The 18,776-nt window shown below is 48.3% G+C and overlaps 1 protein-coding gene across 1 annotated transcript; it reads left to right on the top strand.

Annotated features, from left to right (window-relative positions):
• Positions 1-2,519: 2,519 nt before the first annotated feature.
• On the top strand, positions 2,520-18,689 carry LOC119101087 (cytochrome P450 2J6-like). The gene is made up of 3 exons (XM_037224349.1): positions 2,520-2,940; positions 5,573-5,707; positions 16,110-18,689. Exons 1-3 carry the CDS (start codon positions 2,520-2,522, stop codon positions 17,480-17,482), a joined length of 1,929 nt encoding a protein of 642 aa, XP_037080244.1. The 3' UTR covers positions 17,483-18,689.
• The last annotated feature ends 87 nt before the right edge of the window (positions 18,690-18,776 follow it).

Below are 18,776 nucleotides of genomic sequence, written 5' to 3'. Positions count from 1 at the left end.
ACCTTGTCTATGAGTGTGGATGCGCCAAGTCGGCGCGGTAAGTGCGTGTCCGGAGAAGAATAGATCGTTTGATTGGTTTGATCGTGTGTGCTAACGAACCAAGGACTTGACATGGCGCGATCGGTAAGGTAATATCATGTGAATGTCATGTTTTGCATGTTTTGCCTCGAGTACCTCTCGGCATAAGTACGGCATTGCAGTCAAGCCAGTCAAAGCCGAATGAGTATGAAACGGACATGAAAAGTACGCCGCGTCAGCGAGGCTTCTGGTGGTTTTGTGGATAGCGCGTCGGGCTATCGCGCGGCGGAGCCGGGTTCAAGTCCCGGTGGAGGCGGTCGGCTTTTGACACGATGGCAGATGGAAATGATTTTGCCGCTGCTATAGCGAGCCTCACTAATCTGTTGAAAGACCAAGTTGAAGCCGCTAACCAGCGCGAACAACGGATGGCTGATCTTGTGACTCAGACTTTGCAGGGCAGACAAGGGGGCGAGCCCGTAGACGACGCCGTCGCCGAGACTGCACAAGCCACGACCAACAGACTTCGCCTTCCGCCGTCAGCCACCCCAGCACCGCGGCTAGCCGCCTCCGCTAGCCTGAGAGAGTTCTCGACCTGGGGAGAGAAGCACAAAGGCTACCACCTTCTCACAGGCCTCGACTCACTCCCTATCAAAGAGCAACGAACGGCGCTACTGACACTCCTCGACGATGAATGGACGCGAGTCGTGAGCTATTCTCTGGACGTGAGCGACACCACTGAAGAAGATAACCTGCTGGACGAGATGGAGAAGCACCTCAGGAGCCAAAGAAGCGTCATCCTCGACAGGAAGGAGTTCTACACAAGACCGCAAGCCGATGGAGAGCCGTTCGACGACTACCTGATGGCGATGAAGGAACTGGCAGAATTCTGCGACTTCTGTGCCCACTGTATGGACGACAGACTCAGGGACAGGATCGTAACCGGCATCCGGTGTGAAGAAACGCTGCGACTTCTTCTCGCCGAGTCATCGTTGACGCTGCAGAAGACAATCAACATCTGTCAAGCGCATGAAAACGCACTACAGAACAGCGAAGCGCTCCGGGGGAGATACGTTCGCCCCGTGTCCGCTTACCGCCGTGGCTGGAGCCGAGACAGCAGAGGCAGACGGGACAGCCCAGACAGCCGACAAAGACGGGACAGCCCAAACAATTGTGGAAGACGATCCAGCATGGAAAGACGGGACGCCAACTACAGGCGAGACGACAGCTACAGGACAGACGACGCCTACCGACGAGACAACCGGTCGCATAGCCGCGAGAGGCGATGCGGCTACTGTGCCGGACCATGGCACCCCAAGGAGCAGCTGGCCTCTTGCCCAGCCAGAAACACGACGTGTAGTGCCTGTGGCATCAAAGGACACTACACATCAGTCTGCAAGCGGGCCAGACGGAGCAACACGCGGTCAGACTACAGAGGACGACAGACGTCCGACAACCTCCATGTGAACGACGTGCGCGTTCAAGGCGTGACCACGAAGAAGACGCCGCAAGTGTCTCTCCTGCTCAGCCATCAGAGAGGTGAAGGATCACTCCCGTGGACACTAGACACTGGTGCCGAAGTTTCCGTCATCGGCACCAAACAAGCAGAGCGGATCGGCATCGACTCCTCGCAGCTGACATAGCCGGCCGACAGTCTCCTGGCCGCTGGAGGACATCAGCTGGAGTGTACCGGCACGTTCCAATGCAAGTTGACCATTGGACGACGCCAGACGTCGACCACCGCGACAGTTGTGACAGGCCTAGACGCGGCCCTCCTGTCATGGCATGACTCAATTGCCGTTGGCATCATCTCGCCTGACTTCCCGAGACAGATCTACGGTGTCGCAGGAACAACGATGGAACAAACTACTGCTGAAGAGACGACGTCTACACCCGTGACGACTCAGGACGTTCAAGCGGCAGAAGTCAGCCCGCCCCTTCCAAGATGGAAACCAGACGACGGGGATCCGACGCCAGCCCAGAAGGACCAGCACCTGGACATGCTGAAGAAGGCGTTCCCGGGAGTGTTCAGCACCCAGCCACCGCTGCGGGAGATGTCAGGTGGTCCAATGCGGATCGATCTACGGCCAGACGCTCGTCCGTACGCTGTGACAGCCGCCAGACACATCCCGCATGCATGGCGAGACGACATCAAGCATCAGCTGGACGATCTGATCGCGCAAGACGTCATCACGCCCGTGGCACACCCGACTGGGTGGTGCCACCCGATGGTCCCAGTGCCGAAGCCGTCCACGGACCGAAGCCACGGCAAGACCTCCGTGCGCATGTGCGTGGATCTGACCAGATTCAATCTCTACGTTTGACGTGGAGCGCATCCAGTCACCACGCCTCACGATGTCGTCACCGGAATCGAGCAAGGGAGCCGGTACTTCACAAAGTTGGAAGCGAAGTCAGGGTACTTCCAGATCCCGATCGCAGAGGAAGACCAGGACCTGACGTGTTTTATAACACCCTGAGGACGCTACAAGTTCAAAAGCGCCGTCATGGGCCTCTGCTCGTCCGGAGACGAGTATGGACGGCGTGGAGACGCAGCACTTGCGGGCCTGCCGAAGACGAACAAGGTAGTCGACGACATCCTGGCCTACGATGACGACTATTCGACCCACCTTCTGCACGTGACCCAGATTCTTCAGCAATGCGACAGCCATGGCATCACCCTGAACCCGGCGAAGGTGACGTTCGCCGCTCAGGCGCTGGACTTCTGCTGCTACGTCATCAGTCCTGACGGCTACAAAGCAGACCAGGGTAAAGTGCGGGCTATCGCTGACTTCCCCGTTCCAGAAGACCTCACAGACTTCAGGAGCTTCATGGGACAGGTTAACCAGCTCGGAGCGTTCTCGACGGACACAGCCAGGACAACCGAACCTCTACGCGACCTGCTGAGGCCCCGGAACCAGTGGAAAAGTACATGCTGTAATGCTTCAATAGGTTCAAAATGTTGGCAAGATCATATTCGAGTAGGGAATTGCCTTTGTACACCCCTACAACATAGGCGCTAGTGTTTCTTTCAGTTCACGAGCATCACTACCTTGTCCCGTTTAAGCACAAACATAAAGATAGAGGCGGGTATCGATATATCACATTTTATTGGGGGTCAGTAGGCTTAGAGAATACCAAACAACGTTTTCTCTCAAAAATAAAAATCTCGCACGCACACTCCCCATTACATCAAGATCCATACAAGCTACTGGCACGCACCACCAGTAATCACACCCATCTCAAGCCCGTGGTTCACACTTTTTTGTAAAATAAGTGTGTTTTGATGCTTGCACAGCTCGCGGGACTATCAAATCACATGTTTTCTCATAATTTCCGCATAGGTTTCCGGTCGTAACACCGCATTTTACTGTGAGCTCCCTTCCAAACCAAGTCCCAACGGGGGTTCATGGCAATGCAGCTCAAAAAGATGTACTTTAGAGACACAATTTGTTGTCCAAGGTCTAAATTTGTCGTGCAATATGTGTGGAATATTTAGCAAAATATATGCAGGAAACAGCTGTAATGTTTCCCCAATTTTACAATGCCTAGCTAGCCCATAAGCCCGTGCGAGATTCTTTGTTCCGTTGCAAATTGCGGCAACCGAGCTGTCTGTAAGAAATACGTGAGTAGAAGAAGAAAAAACGCCAGTGGGAGAAAAACAGAGTGTTCGTCTTCTTTTCCCAACTTTCGGGAGCGCGCCATTTTTTTTTCGGTGCCGTATTTTGTTCAAACTGACGTTCTTTTTTATAACCTTGGACCGTGGCCTAGATATAAGGAAAAACGCCCCGTTGACGACGGGTGCCGCACAACCCGAAAGTGGTCACGCTTACGTTCGCGACACGCATTCAACAGCGCAATCTTACTAACAGCCAATCACTTGCCGCGGATTGTATCATATGTGCCGCATTATCACTTTTGCGATGTATCAGTGGTCATGCTGTTTTTGACCATAAGCAGAAAACATGCTGTAATATCACGGTGATCGTATAACGTTTTAATGACATCATCAATGTAAAGGTGGCTTTGAAACAGTGAGCTAGAATCACTTTTGAACTAGGTTGGGAACGAAAAACTCCGTCGCAAAAAGACTGTCCGGGAGTGAAAAATTCATTCATTTCGGGTGTGAAGCTGATGATCTCGTTCATATCACCGTCCACATTTTGTAGGTTTTCGAGTGTTTAGCCAGGATTATTGTACCAGGACCACTGTACCATTGCCATAAGAAGTCAATGACGTCCGGTACAGTGCACCATCTCATTTAAAGGCTATGCCATTAAAATAGTACAGCAGACGGGGTTCCTAGAAATGATAGGAGGTGTCAGTTGATCTAGCGCGAGACCTGTCTGCTCCAGTTCGGGTCCCGTGCATTGGGCTTTATCGTGGGATCATCCGGGGTTTCGGTTCTACGTGGTTCTTTTTACAAGTTACGACATGGAATAAACTAGCAATGTAGGCATCTGTATAATTAACATGCTTTAATTCCCGTTGATTTCAGAAGGGATATCCAGGAACGTGTGCAATGACTAATAATTTTTAGTGGTTATGGATTGCCATCAGAGCTCTAGTTTTGCCAACTTTGTTGAGGAAAGCACGGAGTACAGGATTGACCAGCCTGGGATCCGGTAAACAACACGAGGATTGAATGTATTAAATGAACGCGACTGGGTCTAGATCTGGGTATAAATGCCCGTTCCTCTTATTGTTACATTACATGCCCATTCTCTCCCTATGTGGGTAGCTTAGGTACATTAATAAGAGTACATTTCGGTGCCTATGCCTTTATGTTTTCCTTTGGTATCTGTGGACTGAGTGGCAAAAGGGATTCAGAAATTGGAAATGAGATCAAAGATATTGCTTAGTCCAAAATTATTCAAGTAGGCCTGCATTCCACGGGATTTTCATCAGCATGACGTGCTATTTTGTAGGGATCCACGTCTTTGCGGCAGAGTAAGGTGGAAGTGGGAGAAGGAGAAGGGGCGGGGCGTAAGATCGTTCGCTCAGCTGCGATTTGTCCGCGGCCCGAGAAGTCGAGGCCCTCGACGAAATGCGATCTTAAGCCCCTGGACCACGTGGCGATCTTGTGACCATTGGACAGCTCTGTTGACGTCCAAACTACTTACAAAGAAGAAGGCATAGACATGATAGAAAGAAGCAAACACAAAATACTCGAGGAAGTTTCGCTGCATTTTCATCGCCTTCATTCAACGTATGCTCGACAATGTAGGTTTTAGTGGCCTTAGCTTTCCTGCTCCAAAACCGTGTTTCTCGTTGTTTTTGAAAGCTAGTTGTCGAGCTACAGCAAATATAAATGTACATACAAAATGATTATATAAATCATTTCTCGTAGCCTGTGATATTTAGTATGATAAAACATTTTGCCAGAACATCAATGGCTGGGCCATTTTGGTCAGCACTATTTCTAACACCGCTGGCAACGGTTGCTAGGATACGCATATACGCAACATATGTGCTGTACGGCCGGATTACAGTCGCTCCGGCTGCAGCGATTTCAAGGTCACCAGGCGGGGCCGAGGTTGACGATAGTCCGGCTACGCAGTCGGCTGTTTGAACCGTGCAAGAGACAAAGCGCCAGATGCGCTCGGGGAGATGTACCTCTGGCTGGTGATAGTCCTTTTAGCTGTGCTGCTGTGGGCCTGGAGGTCAACCACGCGACCGGCGTGGAGCCCACACGGTGAGTAAACGTGCGGTCCACGGGTGCCAGGTGAAATATGTGTCAGGTTTGCATCGACGTCAGCGTCGCGTTTAGACGCCATCACGCACAAGAAACAGGCATCTCTGAAGAGCATTGATTTTCTTCAAATACGTCCTAACTCTGTTTAAACTCTGTTTTAAACCTGCCAACTCTAAACTCCCCCGTCTTAGCGAAGGCGTAAACTAATAACTTATTTGCACAGAGGTTCATTAAGATACGTGCATTGATTTCTTAATATCCTTGCGTATAATTGCTATGCGCCTGCAATGCATTTCAATAGCGCCCAGGTGGCTGGTTGGATCATTGACGCTTACAAGTCTAGACAGCCTACTCTCTCTGGCGCGGCGACCAGCCGGTTATTCCTGTCTTGCGACACTATCGCCACCACGCGGAGAGGGACAAGAGTTAGTTTCGCAATGGCAATCCTATGGCGGATGGCCGACGTTCGGAGCCGTGTGATTAGGAAATGATGGGAGCGATGGCTTTGAAAATTCCGGAGGCTGTTTAAGGCATCAATTTTACGCAATACAGCACAGCAAAATTTGCTCTGAGGGCATGGGTAGCGGCTTGACAGACTGATCTATGCATACTGATTTTGCGATTTTGCGTCGTAGCAGAAGTAGGGGGGAGGTTGGGGGTGGGGGGGGGGGGGGAAGGGGGGGGGGAGGGAGGTAGGGGGGGAGGCAGGGTAATATCTGGTTTCAGAAGAAAATAGATGGTCCCTCTAACACAGAAAAGATGCCATGACGATAACGCTGGAAACAGTTGTTTCGGATGTGGTCCTTTGCAGCATTCCAGCGAGCAGAGGGACCGGGCCAGTCGTATTACCCTCTCCTGGCTTGTGGCTTCGAATTGAGATAGTCAGAAGCAATGCCGAGCAAGATAATTGTCGTGAATGTTAGCCAACTGTATCCAGCTTTAAATGTATTCGACGGTTGTGGTCCTCTCAGGTCGGATCGACATCCCAAAATCGTTGGAAAGCGCGAATCTTTTCACAGGCGGCACTTCGAATCACGCCAATGTCATCATTTGCATCAGCCTGTTGGGAGACGGAGGACATTCTTACGTCGTTGTTTATGGGCGAAGTAACTGTTCCGGTGGGTTGCTGGAGTTAAGGCTATGGTTGACTATCCCTTTGTATGGACCGCGTGTATGCTCTCCATCTGCGTGAGGTAATAGGTCTGTCCCCATCCACACTCAGATAAGACCAGAGCTCATGTCTCGATTTGGTACGTTACAAGAAAATAAGCTATGTCCAGCACCGTCGGTTCGGTATTCCTGCGAGCTGTGTAGGCACCGAAATATGTGCATAGTATATCATGTTATTCAGAGTATGTACACCGTACTATTGACAACGTTAATGCACAGGACTTACACTCCGACACACCTTACAGCCCCAAAACTATTTATAGTACATCATGTTGTTCAGAGTATCTACACAGTAATACTAACAATGTAAACGTACAGGGTTTGCATGCCACGCACCTTACAGCCCCAAAACCACGTAACTGGTAAATCTGCTTGCGGTCACCAGCACAGGTATTTACTGATGTATTTGACTACTGGTGTGCAAAGAGCACCTGCTTGTACAGGTTGTGCCTCACATGGGTACTGAGCATTCCACTCACTGCAGCATTTTGTCCGTAGGCATGGAGGCGGACACGCAGATACCTGGCCACGATCTGTTTTACCAATACCACAGCATGGCACTCATCCGCTCGCGGCTCGAACATGTGGTCTTGCACACCAGGGAACAGTTCGTGGCTGCGTTCAGCTATTAATTGCGCCAGGACGCTGCACTGGATGATCAGCGACAGTTTAGCCCGGTTCATCTTACCACACTTACGCAAAGCGGTCAAATGCCGCACAGCTGCTGTAACGATCGCGTACGTCGACGCCGACAGAATGAGCAGCCCGCCGTTGTCCCGCACTTTTACGAGACCCATCACTTCACGCGACGGAGGGTCGTCCTCGTTGCACAGAAGCGCACCAATGCACTCACCACACCCGATCGCGCTCGTTTCCACTAGCTTGCGGCACACATAGCCGGAGATGTAGCCAACACAGTTGTCAACGAACTCCCAGCCGGCGTCCTCCGTGATGAGGAAGTGTTGCACGACCGCCAGCATGGGGTCACTCTCGTTGAGCGTCGGCCGCTGCCGTTTTGGACGACGGATCTGGAGCAGATCGTCGTCACCGTCATCCCGTGACATGCAGCTCCCGGTGGCAGATGGCGATATGAAGTTGTGCAGTATAAGTCTGCGCATGACATCTCGCAGTTGGGCCACGTTTGGGTTGTTGTTGAAGCCGCCCATACGTCGGATCCGGCCGAACAGCAGCTCTAGATGGTCTTGGGACGTTTGTATGACAGCACATACACGAACCCCTCCTCAAGCAGGGCCTCACTGACGTCCATGGCGGTCTGCGTCGCGAGACAGAGACCCAGGGCCGGGGTGAGCCGTCGCGTCTGCAGTACCGTTTCGCCTGATGCTGTCTGTAGCCGGAACAGCATGGAACTGAAGTCGGCCAGAAACTCATGTCGGAGCCTAGCGGAAGTAATAATCAGTCAGCACACTAAAAAATAAATAACAGAGACATCTATAGCCTTTACTTAGGCAATTGTTTGGCCACAAACTGCCCTCACAATATAATGTTCAAAATGAATTGCTGACAACGAGAGGTCGCCCAGTCGTTACATTTTGTTTGCAGGGGAGCGGACAGTTCACGCGTTCTTGATCGGCGACCGGGGGGGGGGGGGGGGGGGGGGGGGTTGACCATCCATACCTGAATGGCCAGTTTCGCCTGGTGATTGAGGAGGATGGGGTGGGGGTGGGGGAGCATATGACATACGTGGCCAGCTGCAGGGAGAAAAGGCTTACTTTTGGCCCACATTTCACTGTGGGACATTTTGCTACCATAGCTTGATCTGCCTATGGGCATAACGTACGATCAAACACAAAAGCACATCACGCCATATGCCAACGCCATTTTCAAAGAACATTTCACTAGCATGTTTGTTGATGCCGTTTATGTGATAGCTGGTATTTGGCAATGCTATTACATTTCCTTACGGGAAAAAAACACACACTGGATTTTTCAGGTTGTTCTTAATGCTAATTAATTCAACTCACGTCAAGTTGTCGGCAGCTACAGGAGTCTTGAAGTCTATACCGTAGGGGTTGCTGCTGTTGAGGCAGTCGAATGTCTGATCAACAAGCAGGATGAAGCGCGCCGCTGCCCCCGCTCCGATGAACTCATGGTGTCCCGACTCTTCTAGGTACAGCACAGCTTTGCCTACCGAGCTGCTGAACAGCCGGCCAGCAAGTTTAATTTTCTTTTTTTCGTTCTGGGCGTGCAGGCGAGAAAGTTTGTTGGCCACCCGGATACCCTCGCTGTGCCGCAAGTCTTACGGCGCCTGTGAAGGTATCCACAATGGATATGTTACCTTGGCTGCAGAATACTGAAAACGGGTTGAACAGGTTCAGTCATTAGTGTAAGAGTGTCGCCGTCCTCTCAGATTAAGTTAAGTCTCTCAAATCTCTACCCATGCAGCTAGACGCGAACTACACAGATGATGGGATAGATGTGTGCAAAAAGGCAGTGATACTTAAGTAAAAAGTAGTCTTGTAGTGTTATGCTTGGTTTTGCTGGGGCTGAATTGCTATTAAATTATTTATGATTACTGTTACTACTAAATTTGACATACTCTTACCTCAACATACCTCCAGGATACCTCTTCGCCATCCAGTTGCAGGCTCTTGTATTCACCAAGGAGATTTCGTAGCAGTTTCAGCATGTGTACCACATCCAGCAGAACATACACCTTCTGCTTGGTTGCAGGATGCAGGAAGTAGTAAGGAACGATGGGAAGCTAAAGTTGCTTTGGCTGCAGGTTCTGAACACCCAAGTGGCCGAACATGGACAGGTTGGCTTGGAGCCCATTGGCCACGAACGCTCGCACATTCAGTCCTGCGTCGCTCAAAGCACACAGTTGCACACCAGCACACAAGCTTGCAGTTGAAGCATCTTGCAGAGAAATTGGTCAACATTTTAAGCAGCAGATGGTATCTCTAAAGGCAATCGAAAAGGAAGAAAGAACAAAGTGGTATCACACTGGTATGATATCAATAAAAACAAGGGTAGGTAAATAAATATAAAGACTGGTACTTTTTCGCAAAATTTTATCTTGTAAGCATAATTTAAAAAACATTTCTTGAACTTTTCACTCACGTATTTCGGGAGTGATGCACTTAGTGGTCAAGTTTCCTCGGGAAAAAGAAGTACGTGGAGTAAAATTCGCTACCAGGCCTTGCTGGTGTTTGCACCAGGCTCTGTTTCCGTGGTGTGGCGGTGAGACAAAAAAAAAAAAAAATAGGGGATGCGTGAGAACCTTGCATTTGGTGCACAGCTGCCGATTGTGATACATTTCGTAAACAAACCAAACTTAATGCGTGCAAGCGGCTGGGGTCGCTGGGGTACTTGGGCTTGGCGGTACCTGGCGCTCTTGCTCTGTGCACAGATAGACATGATTCAGATGTAAGTTAGGCAGGACATAGCCATAGGTGTCCCTGGAGTGAAAAATTCACATAAAATATGGGGAAAAGGAGTGAAAAATTCCTCCTCATAGGGTGTTGCTTTACACCCAAAGTCGGCAGTTTTAGGACACTGTTTTGAACTGGGGTGAGAGTGAAAAATTCCGTCGCATAAGGACCATGCGAGAGTGAAAAAATCAATTAAAAAAAAGGAATTTGTCGGCTCGTGACTGGTGCTTGAGCAAAAGCAAAGACATCTACTTCAAGTTGACATGGACGTAATATCAGGAACCTGACAAAACCATTTCGTTTTTTAACATCTTAGGCCCTTAAAGTGAAACAGAATACATTAACACGCGCTTGGGTGGGGGATTGGGGGGGGGGGTAAATTGAACCCCCGAGGGCTTTTCCCAAATGGTTTCTGAACGACGCGGCGTAGCCGCACCAAATTTTGCGCACTGTAGGAAATTACACAGCGGATCGTTTGACATACAAATTTTAGACGTACCTTGTAAGGTCGCCGGCCTACGACAGGTCAAAATCAGCCCATGGTTTCAGCGAAGGCAGTTTCTAGAGAATCGTTCAATCTGAAACAACAGGTGTGTTTGACGAAGACGTACATCTCTGAGATGCTTTTTTAGGCACCACAAAAACATTGAATGAGCAAACTGCATTGACCTAAGGTCAGGTATGATGGTCAAGCCAAGGAAAAAATCAACCTGATTTATTACTTACTCTAGAGTCCGCTATATGGGATAGTTGTAGGCTCTCATTTCGAATTTATTGAAAGCAGGAACCGCATTCTACATCTTCAATTGGCTTCTTAGAGGTCAGAACAGGCCATTGACCTAAGACCACCGGGTCGAACGTTTTGTTTTAGGAACATGCTGCAGAGCGTAACCTTTGTCGCTTATTCAAATGCAAAATGCAGAGCAGTCTTGTGTCATTTTGGTCACCATGACCTTCAAAGGGTCAAACAAGGTCAATGGCCTCAAATGGGCTTGTGAACTTTTCCTTAGAGACAGTTGCCCAGGTTCTGGGGGCGCTTTGGAGACCAACCTGGAATTTGACCTTGTTTAACTTTATTTGACCTGAAGGTCATGACCTAGGAAGCTGAAACCTTAACCTTAGTGAGTTCACACATAGGTCAAGACACCCTGTAAATTTGGTGCCTCTGGATTTCTTAGTTCCCGAGATCTCAGAGGGGGGCTCAAATTGACCCCCGCACCCGAGCGAAGGGTATCTAGCCGGCCAATCGGGCGCGTGTTAAAGCATAGTAATTTCATGACAGTACTATGAGCATAACAAATTACTAACACCAAAAATTTGATGCTGCAGTTTGCAATTCCCTTAACAGCACTTTTAAAACAAAACAAAGCAAAGGAATTCCATAACAATATAACAGCAGAAAAATCAACAAGCATAAAACACTCAAACAAAAAAACATTGGACTGCTACACATCAGCCCATCACCAAGTCAAACACAATGACTATCTGAACCCAAACCTAAGTGAGTTCACGTATAGGTCAAGACACCCTGTAAATTTGGTGCCTCTAGCTTTCTTAGTTCCCGAGATCTCAGAGGGGGGTTCAAATTCCCCCCCGCCCCACCCGAGCGAAGGGTATCTAGCCGGCTAACCGGGCGCGTGTTAAAGCATGGTACCTTCATGACAGTATTATGAGCATAACAAATTATTAACACCAATAATTTGATGCTGCAGTTTCCAATTCCCTTCCACAGCACTTTTAAAACAAAACAAAGCAAAGCAAAGCAAATTCAATAACAATATAACAACGAAAAATTCAACAAGCATAAAGTACTCAACCAAAAACCATTGGACTCCTACACATCAGCCCAGCATCAAGTCAAACACAATGAACATACTTCTGGCTTCTGTTAAGGTGGAGTCGGGGAAAACAAATATTTTGTCACTGTTTCTGACAAAATACCAATGCTTATCTCCATGAAAGTGGTCTATGCCTAACCTAAAGAGGCCTTACATCATGTCATCCTGTATGACCTGTCTGTATCACAGCAGCAGTTGTAAGTCAATGATTCTTGCACGATGCCTATTGTCACTTGCCATGCACCTGACCAACTTAACCTAACTTAGAGTAGCCCATATGATGAACATCATCTCAACTCACCTGTCTGTTGACAGCAGCACTTGTGATAAAAACATGATATTTAAAGCTAGTTTTTGGCTCGTTTCAACTTGCATTTTTATTCAGTTCATTCGTGCATGCTTGTTGACATCAGACAATGTTGACAACACACAAATCAAAACACTTTAAATCACTTTGAACAACTTAGTTTGATTGTCATGGATAGCCTATGTCAAGGGGTATGGGTATGCTCCACAATGGGTATGCTCCACAATATGCTCTCTTCTCCAAAAATAACATAAATTTTAGATGACCATACCTGTATTGCTGCTTGCCTTTTCATCTGTAGGCCTGCGGCTGCTGCATCTGCAGGCCTGCTTATTGTTGCTTGCCTTTTCATGCCTTTGATCCATTTGGACTTGTTTTTCATATTTGATGACAAAGTTTGAGATGTTGGCTTTATCTTTTAAATGGGGTGGTCTGACTATTTGTTACGTAACAATATTTAACTCATATTATAATCACTATGCAGCTTAGAGTATCCCTGTGTTAAAAAATAGTGCATATATACAGTACAGTCATTTGCCAGTCAGCAAACTATGACAACTATAGAGAACATCTGGTTAAAGCAGCCATGAGGGGCCACTTCAAGAAAATTTGGGGGCAAATAACCAAGAATATGGAACAGAATAAGCCCACTGCATGCCTCGTGGCATCATGATTTGTCTTATGGCAAAACTCGTTGCATTTAAGCAGAAAATGGCTAACTGTAGTTACCAATCATGTGTTGAAAGCAGGTAAGGTAAGCAATTACTTGGTCCACAGGAGACTTACCGGCCTCTTTCTCCTCCCCCAAAAACCAAAATTCAGTACCTTTTGTATGGTCTGCTGGCAGGCAGAGTCATCCGAGTCACCCCCCCCCCCCCAAATATAAATATCTATCATGCCCACCAACCTTCGAGGTTAAAGTGCGAAGCAAGTAACAGATGCGCATGACAAACATCTCCAGAGGGCAGAATTTCGCCATCAAACACTTCTGTATTAGCTGCGTCAGGTCTGTCCCAAGGCTCCATATGGCAGCAATTATTATAATGCTAATGCCCTGCTAGGTAGCCTGGTGAGTCAGACACTCGAAAGGCTTGGATTTATTATTGAGCACCGCCATGAGGCAAGAAAACGGTTAACCGAACGTTTAAGAGGGCAAGAATGGTGATACAAATAAGTTCCGTGCTTCAAATTGTCTCCTTCATTCCCTGTGAATTGTTCACGCTTGGGTGCATGTTGGGTGCAAGTTTGCAGTTGGAGCATCTTGCAGAGAAATTGGTCAAAATTTTAATTAGCAGATGGTACCTCTAAAGTCAATCGAAAAGGAAGAAAGCATAAAGTGGTATGACATTGGTATGATACCAAGAAAAACAAAAGTAGCTAAATAAATATAAAAACTGGCACTTTTTCGCAAAATTTTGCAATCAGCTGACTTGACTTCAAATATGCTAATATAAGTGCTCAAATGGTGGTATTCATCTTCTAAGTTCAAGTTATAAGGCATTTCTTGAACTTTTCACTCATGCACTTCGAGAGTGATGCAATTTAGTGGTCAAGTTTCCTCGGGAGAAAATAAATACGGGGCGTAAAATTCTCTACGAGGCCTTGCTGGTGTTTGCATCAGGCTCTGCTTTCGTGGTGTGGTGGTGAGACCAAAGAATAAGGGATGCGTGAAAGCCTTGCATTTGGGACACAGCTGCAGATTGTGATGCATTTTGTAAACAAACCAAACTTAATGCGTGCAAGCGGCTGGGGTCCCTGGGGTTCTTGTGCTTGGAGGTACCTGGCGCCCTTGCTCTGTGCATACATAGACATGATTCAGGTGTAGGTGAGGCAGGACATAGCCATTGGTGTCCAGGTTCTGCGGAGCCTCGTTTATCCTTGGTGGTTTCAAGTGAGCTCGGTTTTGGATGACATCTGAAAACCTCGGAAATGGAAATAGTGGTTTGGAATGTGTGATTAGACAATGTCAAGCAAGAGTGAAAAATTCACATAAAATATGGTGAAAAGGAGCGAAAAATTCCTCCTCATAGGGTGTTGCTTTACACCCAAAGTCGGCAATTCCAGTACACTGTTGCTGACCTAAAATAACTCAGACCGACATTTTTCTCATGAATGCACCGTGGAACGCAATACTTGACGTTTAGCCAAATGTACGAATATAAAAAAAATCGCATGATTCCAATCATTACGAACCTCTAAAGAGAAAACATGTGTGACCTTAAATGAACGATAATTGCATTTTGCTGCCAAAGAGTCATGTACGTTCAAAGCGGCTCCATACGAAGGTTTGAGGGCCTTTTCTTTCTGTAAAAATAAAGATATGATTAGTTGATGTGCGTGTTGTGTTTGGCAGCACGATCTGTTTCTTAAACACAATAAATAGAAGAAAATGCAACAATTTCTGTGTGATTTTTTACCCGTATAGGATCACCAAGTCTAGCTGATCGCCCGGGTAAACGCGCGCAGCTTCTTGAGAGTTGAACGTGGTCAGGCTAGCAGGCTGGAAGGCTTCGTCTGTATTTCCGACAACCCGTCAGAACCCGCAAGTCTGCCAGTTAAACACGCAAAACCATTACAAGCGCTTAAAACGCGACTGGACGATCGGTTGAATACGCATTGCTTGGGTGGGAGTCAATTGGATTCCCCTAAGAGTTTGAAAACTACAAGAGTTAGACACCAAATTTATAGAGTGTTCACAGGTACGTGAATTCCTTTGCGCCAAAATTTAAGATTCCTGGTCAAATAACGTCAAAATCTCCATTTGTGTCCAAAGCGCCCCCAAACACTGTTGCCCATTTAAGGTCAGTGACCTTTCTTGATCTTTAGAAGGACATATTGATAAAAATCATGCGACATTGCGTTGAATTTTGCAGCGGAATAATCGCCAATGATTACACTAGGAAGCATGTTTCTAAAATATGTTGACCTGTGTCATTTTATGTCAATGAACTGTTATCCCCTTGGAAGGTGTGTAATGCGCAAAATGCAATAAATAAATTCAAAATGAGCACGAGAAGCTAGTTCATTGAAGAAGTTCCAGAGTAAAAACAGGTCGGTTTTGACCTTGGTCTGACGCTCATTCTTGGCCCTAAGTCGATGGAATTTGTCAAATCAATTGTTGTGCCACCTGAAAACTATCTCATAGATGCAGGGCTTTGCCTAACACTCCGCTGTTTCATCCAATGAACGATTCTCTAGAAACTGTATTCGCTGAACCCATGGGCTAACTTTGACCTGCTGCAAGTCAGTGACCTTACAACATGAATCTACGCTTTTGGCACCAAACGATTTTCTCTTTAATCTTGTACAGCTACGCAATATTGAACGTGTTTACGCTGCGACATTCGGAAATCATTCTGGAAAATGCTTCGGGGGGGGTAAATTTGATCACCTATACGAGGGGTACTAATCCACGCTTTGCGGTGCGTTTGGCCCAAAAGATGCAACCCTAGTTCGCACACCAGTGTTCTGGGGCTATCAGGATGCTCGCCATCCAAATATATCAAGATTTGCTCACTACTTACCTCAGTAATATCGCACCAAAGGTGAGAGCATAGTCAAACAAAGGTGAGGTGGGCCAATTAACATGAGGGTTCATTGCGTAGTCGACCAAATAAAAAATGGACTATTGAACCAACGTAATACCCGATTTGTGATTTTCGCGCTTTGAGACAAACCGTTGTTCTTATTTACAGGTCCACCACTCATGCCATGGGTGGGAAACCTCTTCTCCATGGACTTGAAACACGTCCACCACACCTATGCCGAATGGGCCAAGATGTATGGTGCCATCTATCATGTCAAGATTGGCGTCATGCACCAGATTGTGATCAGCGATCCCGACTTAATCCGAGAGGCCTTCAGTCGACATGAGCTAAGCGGTCGACCCGACACTCAAATATTTCAATTTATTGTGAATGGAACAGGACTACTCTCTTCCCAGGGTGAGCTATGGCAGGAATCCAGGCGTCTGACGCTTCATCACCTGCGCAACTTGGGCATGGGCAAGTCCAAACTGGAAGAGTATATGCACTATCAGATCACCAGTTACATGGACGAGATTTTGGCGCCGAATTGCGGCTCTGAACTTGCCTTTGACACGTCTTTGAACGTCGCCGTGGTCAACATTCTCTGGAAGCTGGTCGCGTCGGAGGAGCTGAGCCTCGCCGACACCAAGGTCCTGAACGCCATCACTACACGTTCACAAGTTGTCCAGGTTGCCCAGCGCATGGCAATTCTTGATGTCGCCCCATGGCTTAGCGACGTGCTACCAAGTTTTGTTTTCAATAAGACAAAGATTGAAAAGCAATTTGAAAGTGTAGTGGATGATGTGTTCATGCCCTCCATCAAGAAACATCGGGAAGATCTTGATACGCTCAGTGAGCCTCGCGACTACATGGAGGCCATGCTTCGAGAGCAGAGGCAACGACCGGACCTGCTGACCGATTGGCACCTCCTCATGTCGGTGATGGATATGATTTTCGCCGGCAACGACACAACAGCTAAGACGCTGCGCTGGGCCTTTTGCTTCCTGTGCAGCCGCCCAGAGGTGCAGCGGCGTCTGCAGGCCGAGCTGGACGGCCAGGTGGGCCGGCAGCGGCTGCCGTCCCTCTCGGACAGGTCGCGTCTTCCGTACGTCGAGGCCGTGCTGCTGGAGACTCAGCGATTGGCGGACATCGCACCCCTGCTGCTGATGCACCAGACGGTGGCGCCCGTCCAAGTTGGCCAACACCTACTGCCGGCCGGTGTCCAGGTCATCGCTAACGTGCAAAGCGTGCACCACAGCGAGCGGCTGTTCCCCGAGCCGCTGCAGTTCCGGCCCGAGCGTTTCCTGGACGCCGACGGCAAGTTCAAGCCGGACAAGAACGTCATGCCGTTCTCAGTGGGCAAGCGACAGTGTGTGGGCGAGAGTATGGCGCGGGCTGAGCTGTTCCTCTTTGTCACCTGCTTCATGCAGAAGTTTACCTTCCGCTGGCCAGAGGGGTTCACACACGACCTGGGGGAAGATCCAAAAGGTACGGTCCTTCGCAGTCCCAAACCGTACAAGCTCGTACCGGAGAGGCGCTGAGGCGGAGGGACGGCGAGGAGCAGGGGGCCAGCCGCCCTCCTCATCCAAAAGTCCGGGGCACACGCGCTCGTGATGATGTCTATGATCTTTGCTCACTGTTAAGAGCCACCAAACGCACGGAGAAAATTATGTGGCTCGAATAGCTATATGAAATGTTGCCTTTTCTTTCAAAGACAGGAGAAGCACATTTCCGATTATGAGCAAACATCGTTTTTGTCACAATGACTGTGCGTCTCCGAAAATCATTTCTTGAACCTACACTGATCGTTTAGACTCTTTATAACTTGGTTGGACTGGCCGTAGTTGGGACAACTACGCGGCAACGGACCATATCAGTCCATGGCGGCGAGAACCTGAAGAAACTGCACATATGATGACGTGATTCGGCCGGCTACCATTTGGTATTCTCACGACATTTTCGGTTAAAATTGTGCGCTCGGCGATTACGTTTTTTGGAGAGGGAGGGGCAAAACGCGACATTTTACCTCGCACTGCTTCCATGCGGCGTTACAAGGCCGATGGTTCGAGCTTGCTAAACCGTCGCACCCGCACTGACCACGGCTCCTCCCCTTTTCATCGTGAACCGATGATGCTGATCGCAACTTAAGTTTTAAGAAGATAAGGGCAGTTCTGATAGCGGGCTGACGTGTGTAATACATGTTGTGAACTGATATGTTGTGAACTGATATGTTATGAACTGATATGCGCACTGCGCTGACGTGGACATTGGCGTAAAGCTGTTCAGTTCGCAGTGAGTTTGCAATGACTTTGAGTTCGTAGTGAGCTTGAGTTTGCAGTGATTGAGTCGCAGGTAACTAGTATGCTCGTACGAACGTGGCTTCTAACCGGTTTACGCTTACGCCGCATGCATCGATGCGTGTAGGCGACGTTTCCGAATGGGTGTGAAGAGGGCTCCAGCACATGTTTTGAGCCTGAAGCGTGTATATATCGTTTACGTCGGTATATCGTTTACATGTCTAGTTTGATTTAGTGCTCGTTTCTCGTTTGTTGGGTCGCTTAGCTTGCTATTATCTTGAGGACTAATTTAGTGTTAGTCAATCCATGCTATTTTCGTATTCATTTTGTATTCCTAATTTAAGTCTCTGTTCTGTCGGTTTCCGCTGTTTAGTTCGAGGTCTAGTCCGTGCATTTCCGAGGTTTCGTTCTTTTCCCGTCAGCGTCCACGAGGAGTTCAGGCGCGGTGTTGGCGATGGGCGGTCATGAAATATAGTTCACCTGAAACCTTGGTGTCTTCGACGTGGCGGCCCTCTACAACTGGTGGCAGCGGTGGGAT

This window comes from Pollicipes pollicipes, unplaced genomic scaffold (genome assembly GCF_011947565.3).
Source record: "Pollicipes pollicipes isolate AB1234 unplaced genomic scaffold, Ppol_2.1 Scaffold_2555;HRSCAF=2994_pilon_pilon_pilon, whole genome shotgun sequence".
NCBI classification, from domain to species: domain Eukaryota; kingdom Metazoa; phylum Arthropoda; class Thecostraca; order Pollicipedomorpha; family Pollicipedidae; genus Pollicipes; species Pollicipes pollicipes.
The sequence above is the reverse complement of the archived record's forward strand: the minus strand, read 5'-3'. Positions and strand labels throughout refer to the sequence as shown.

Bases quoted from the DNA above. Each gene is read 5' to 3' on its own strand.
- LOC119101087 (XM_037224349.1), top strand. From the start codon at position 2,520: ATGGGCCTCTGCTCGTCCGGAGACGAGTATGGACGGCGTGGAGACGCA. The intron at 2,941-5,572 runs GTACATGCTGTA...CCGGCTACGCAG, and splicing joins GCCCCGGAACCAGTGGAAAA to TCGGCTGTTTGAACCGTGCA. The intron at 5,708-16,109 runs GTGAGTAAACGT...TCTTATTTACAG, and splicing joins ACCGGCGTGGAGCCCACACG to GTCCACCACTCATGCCATGG.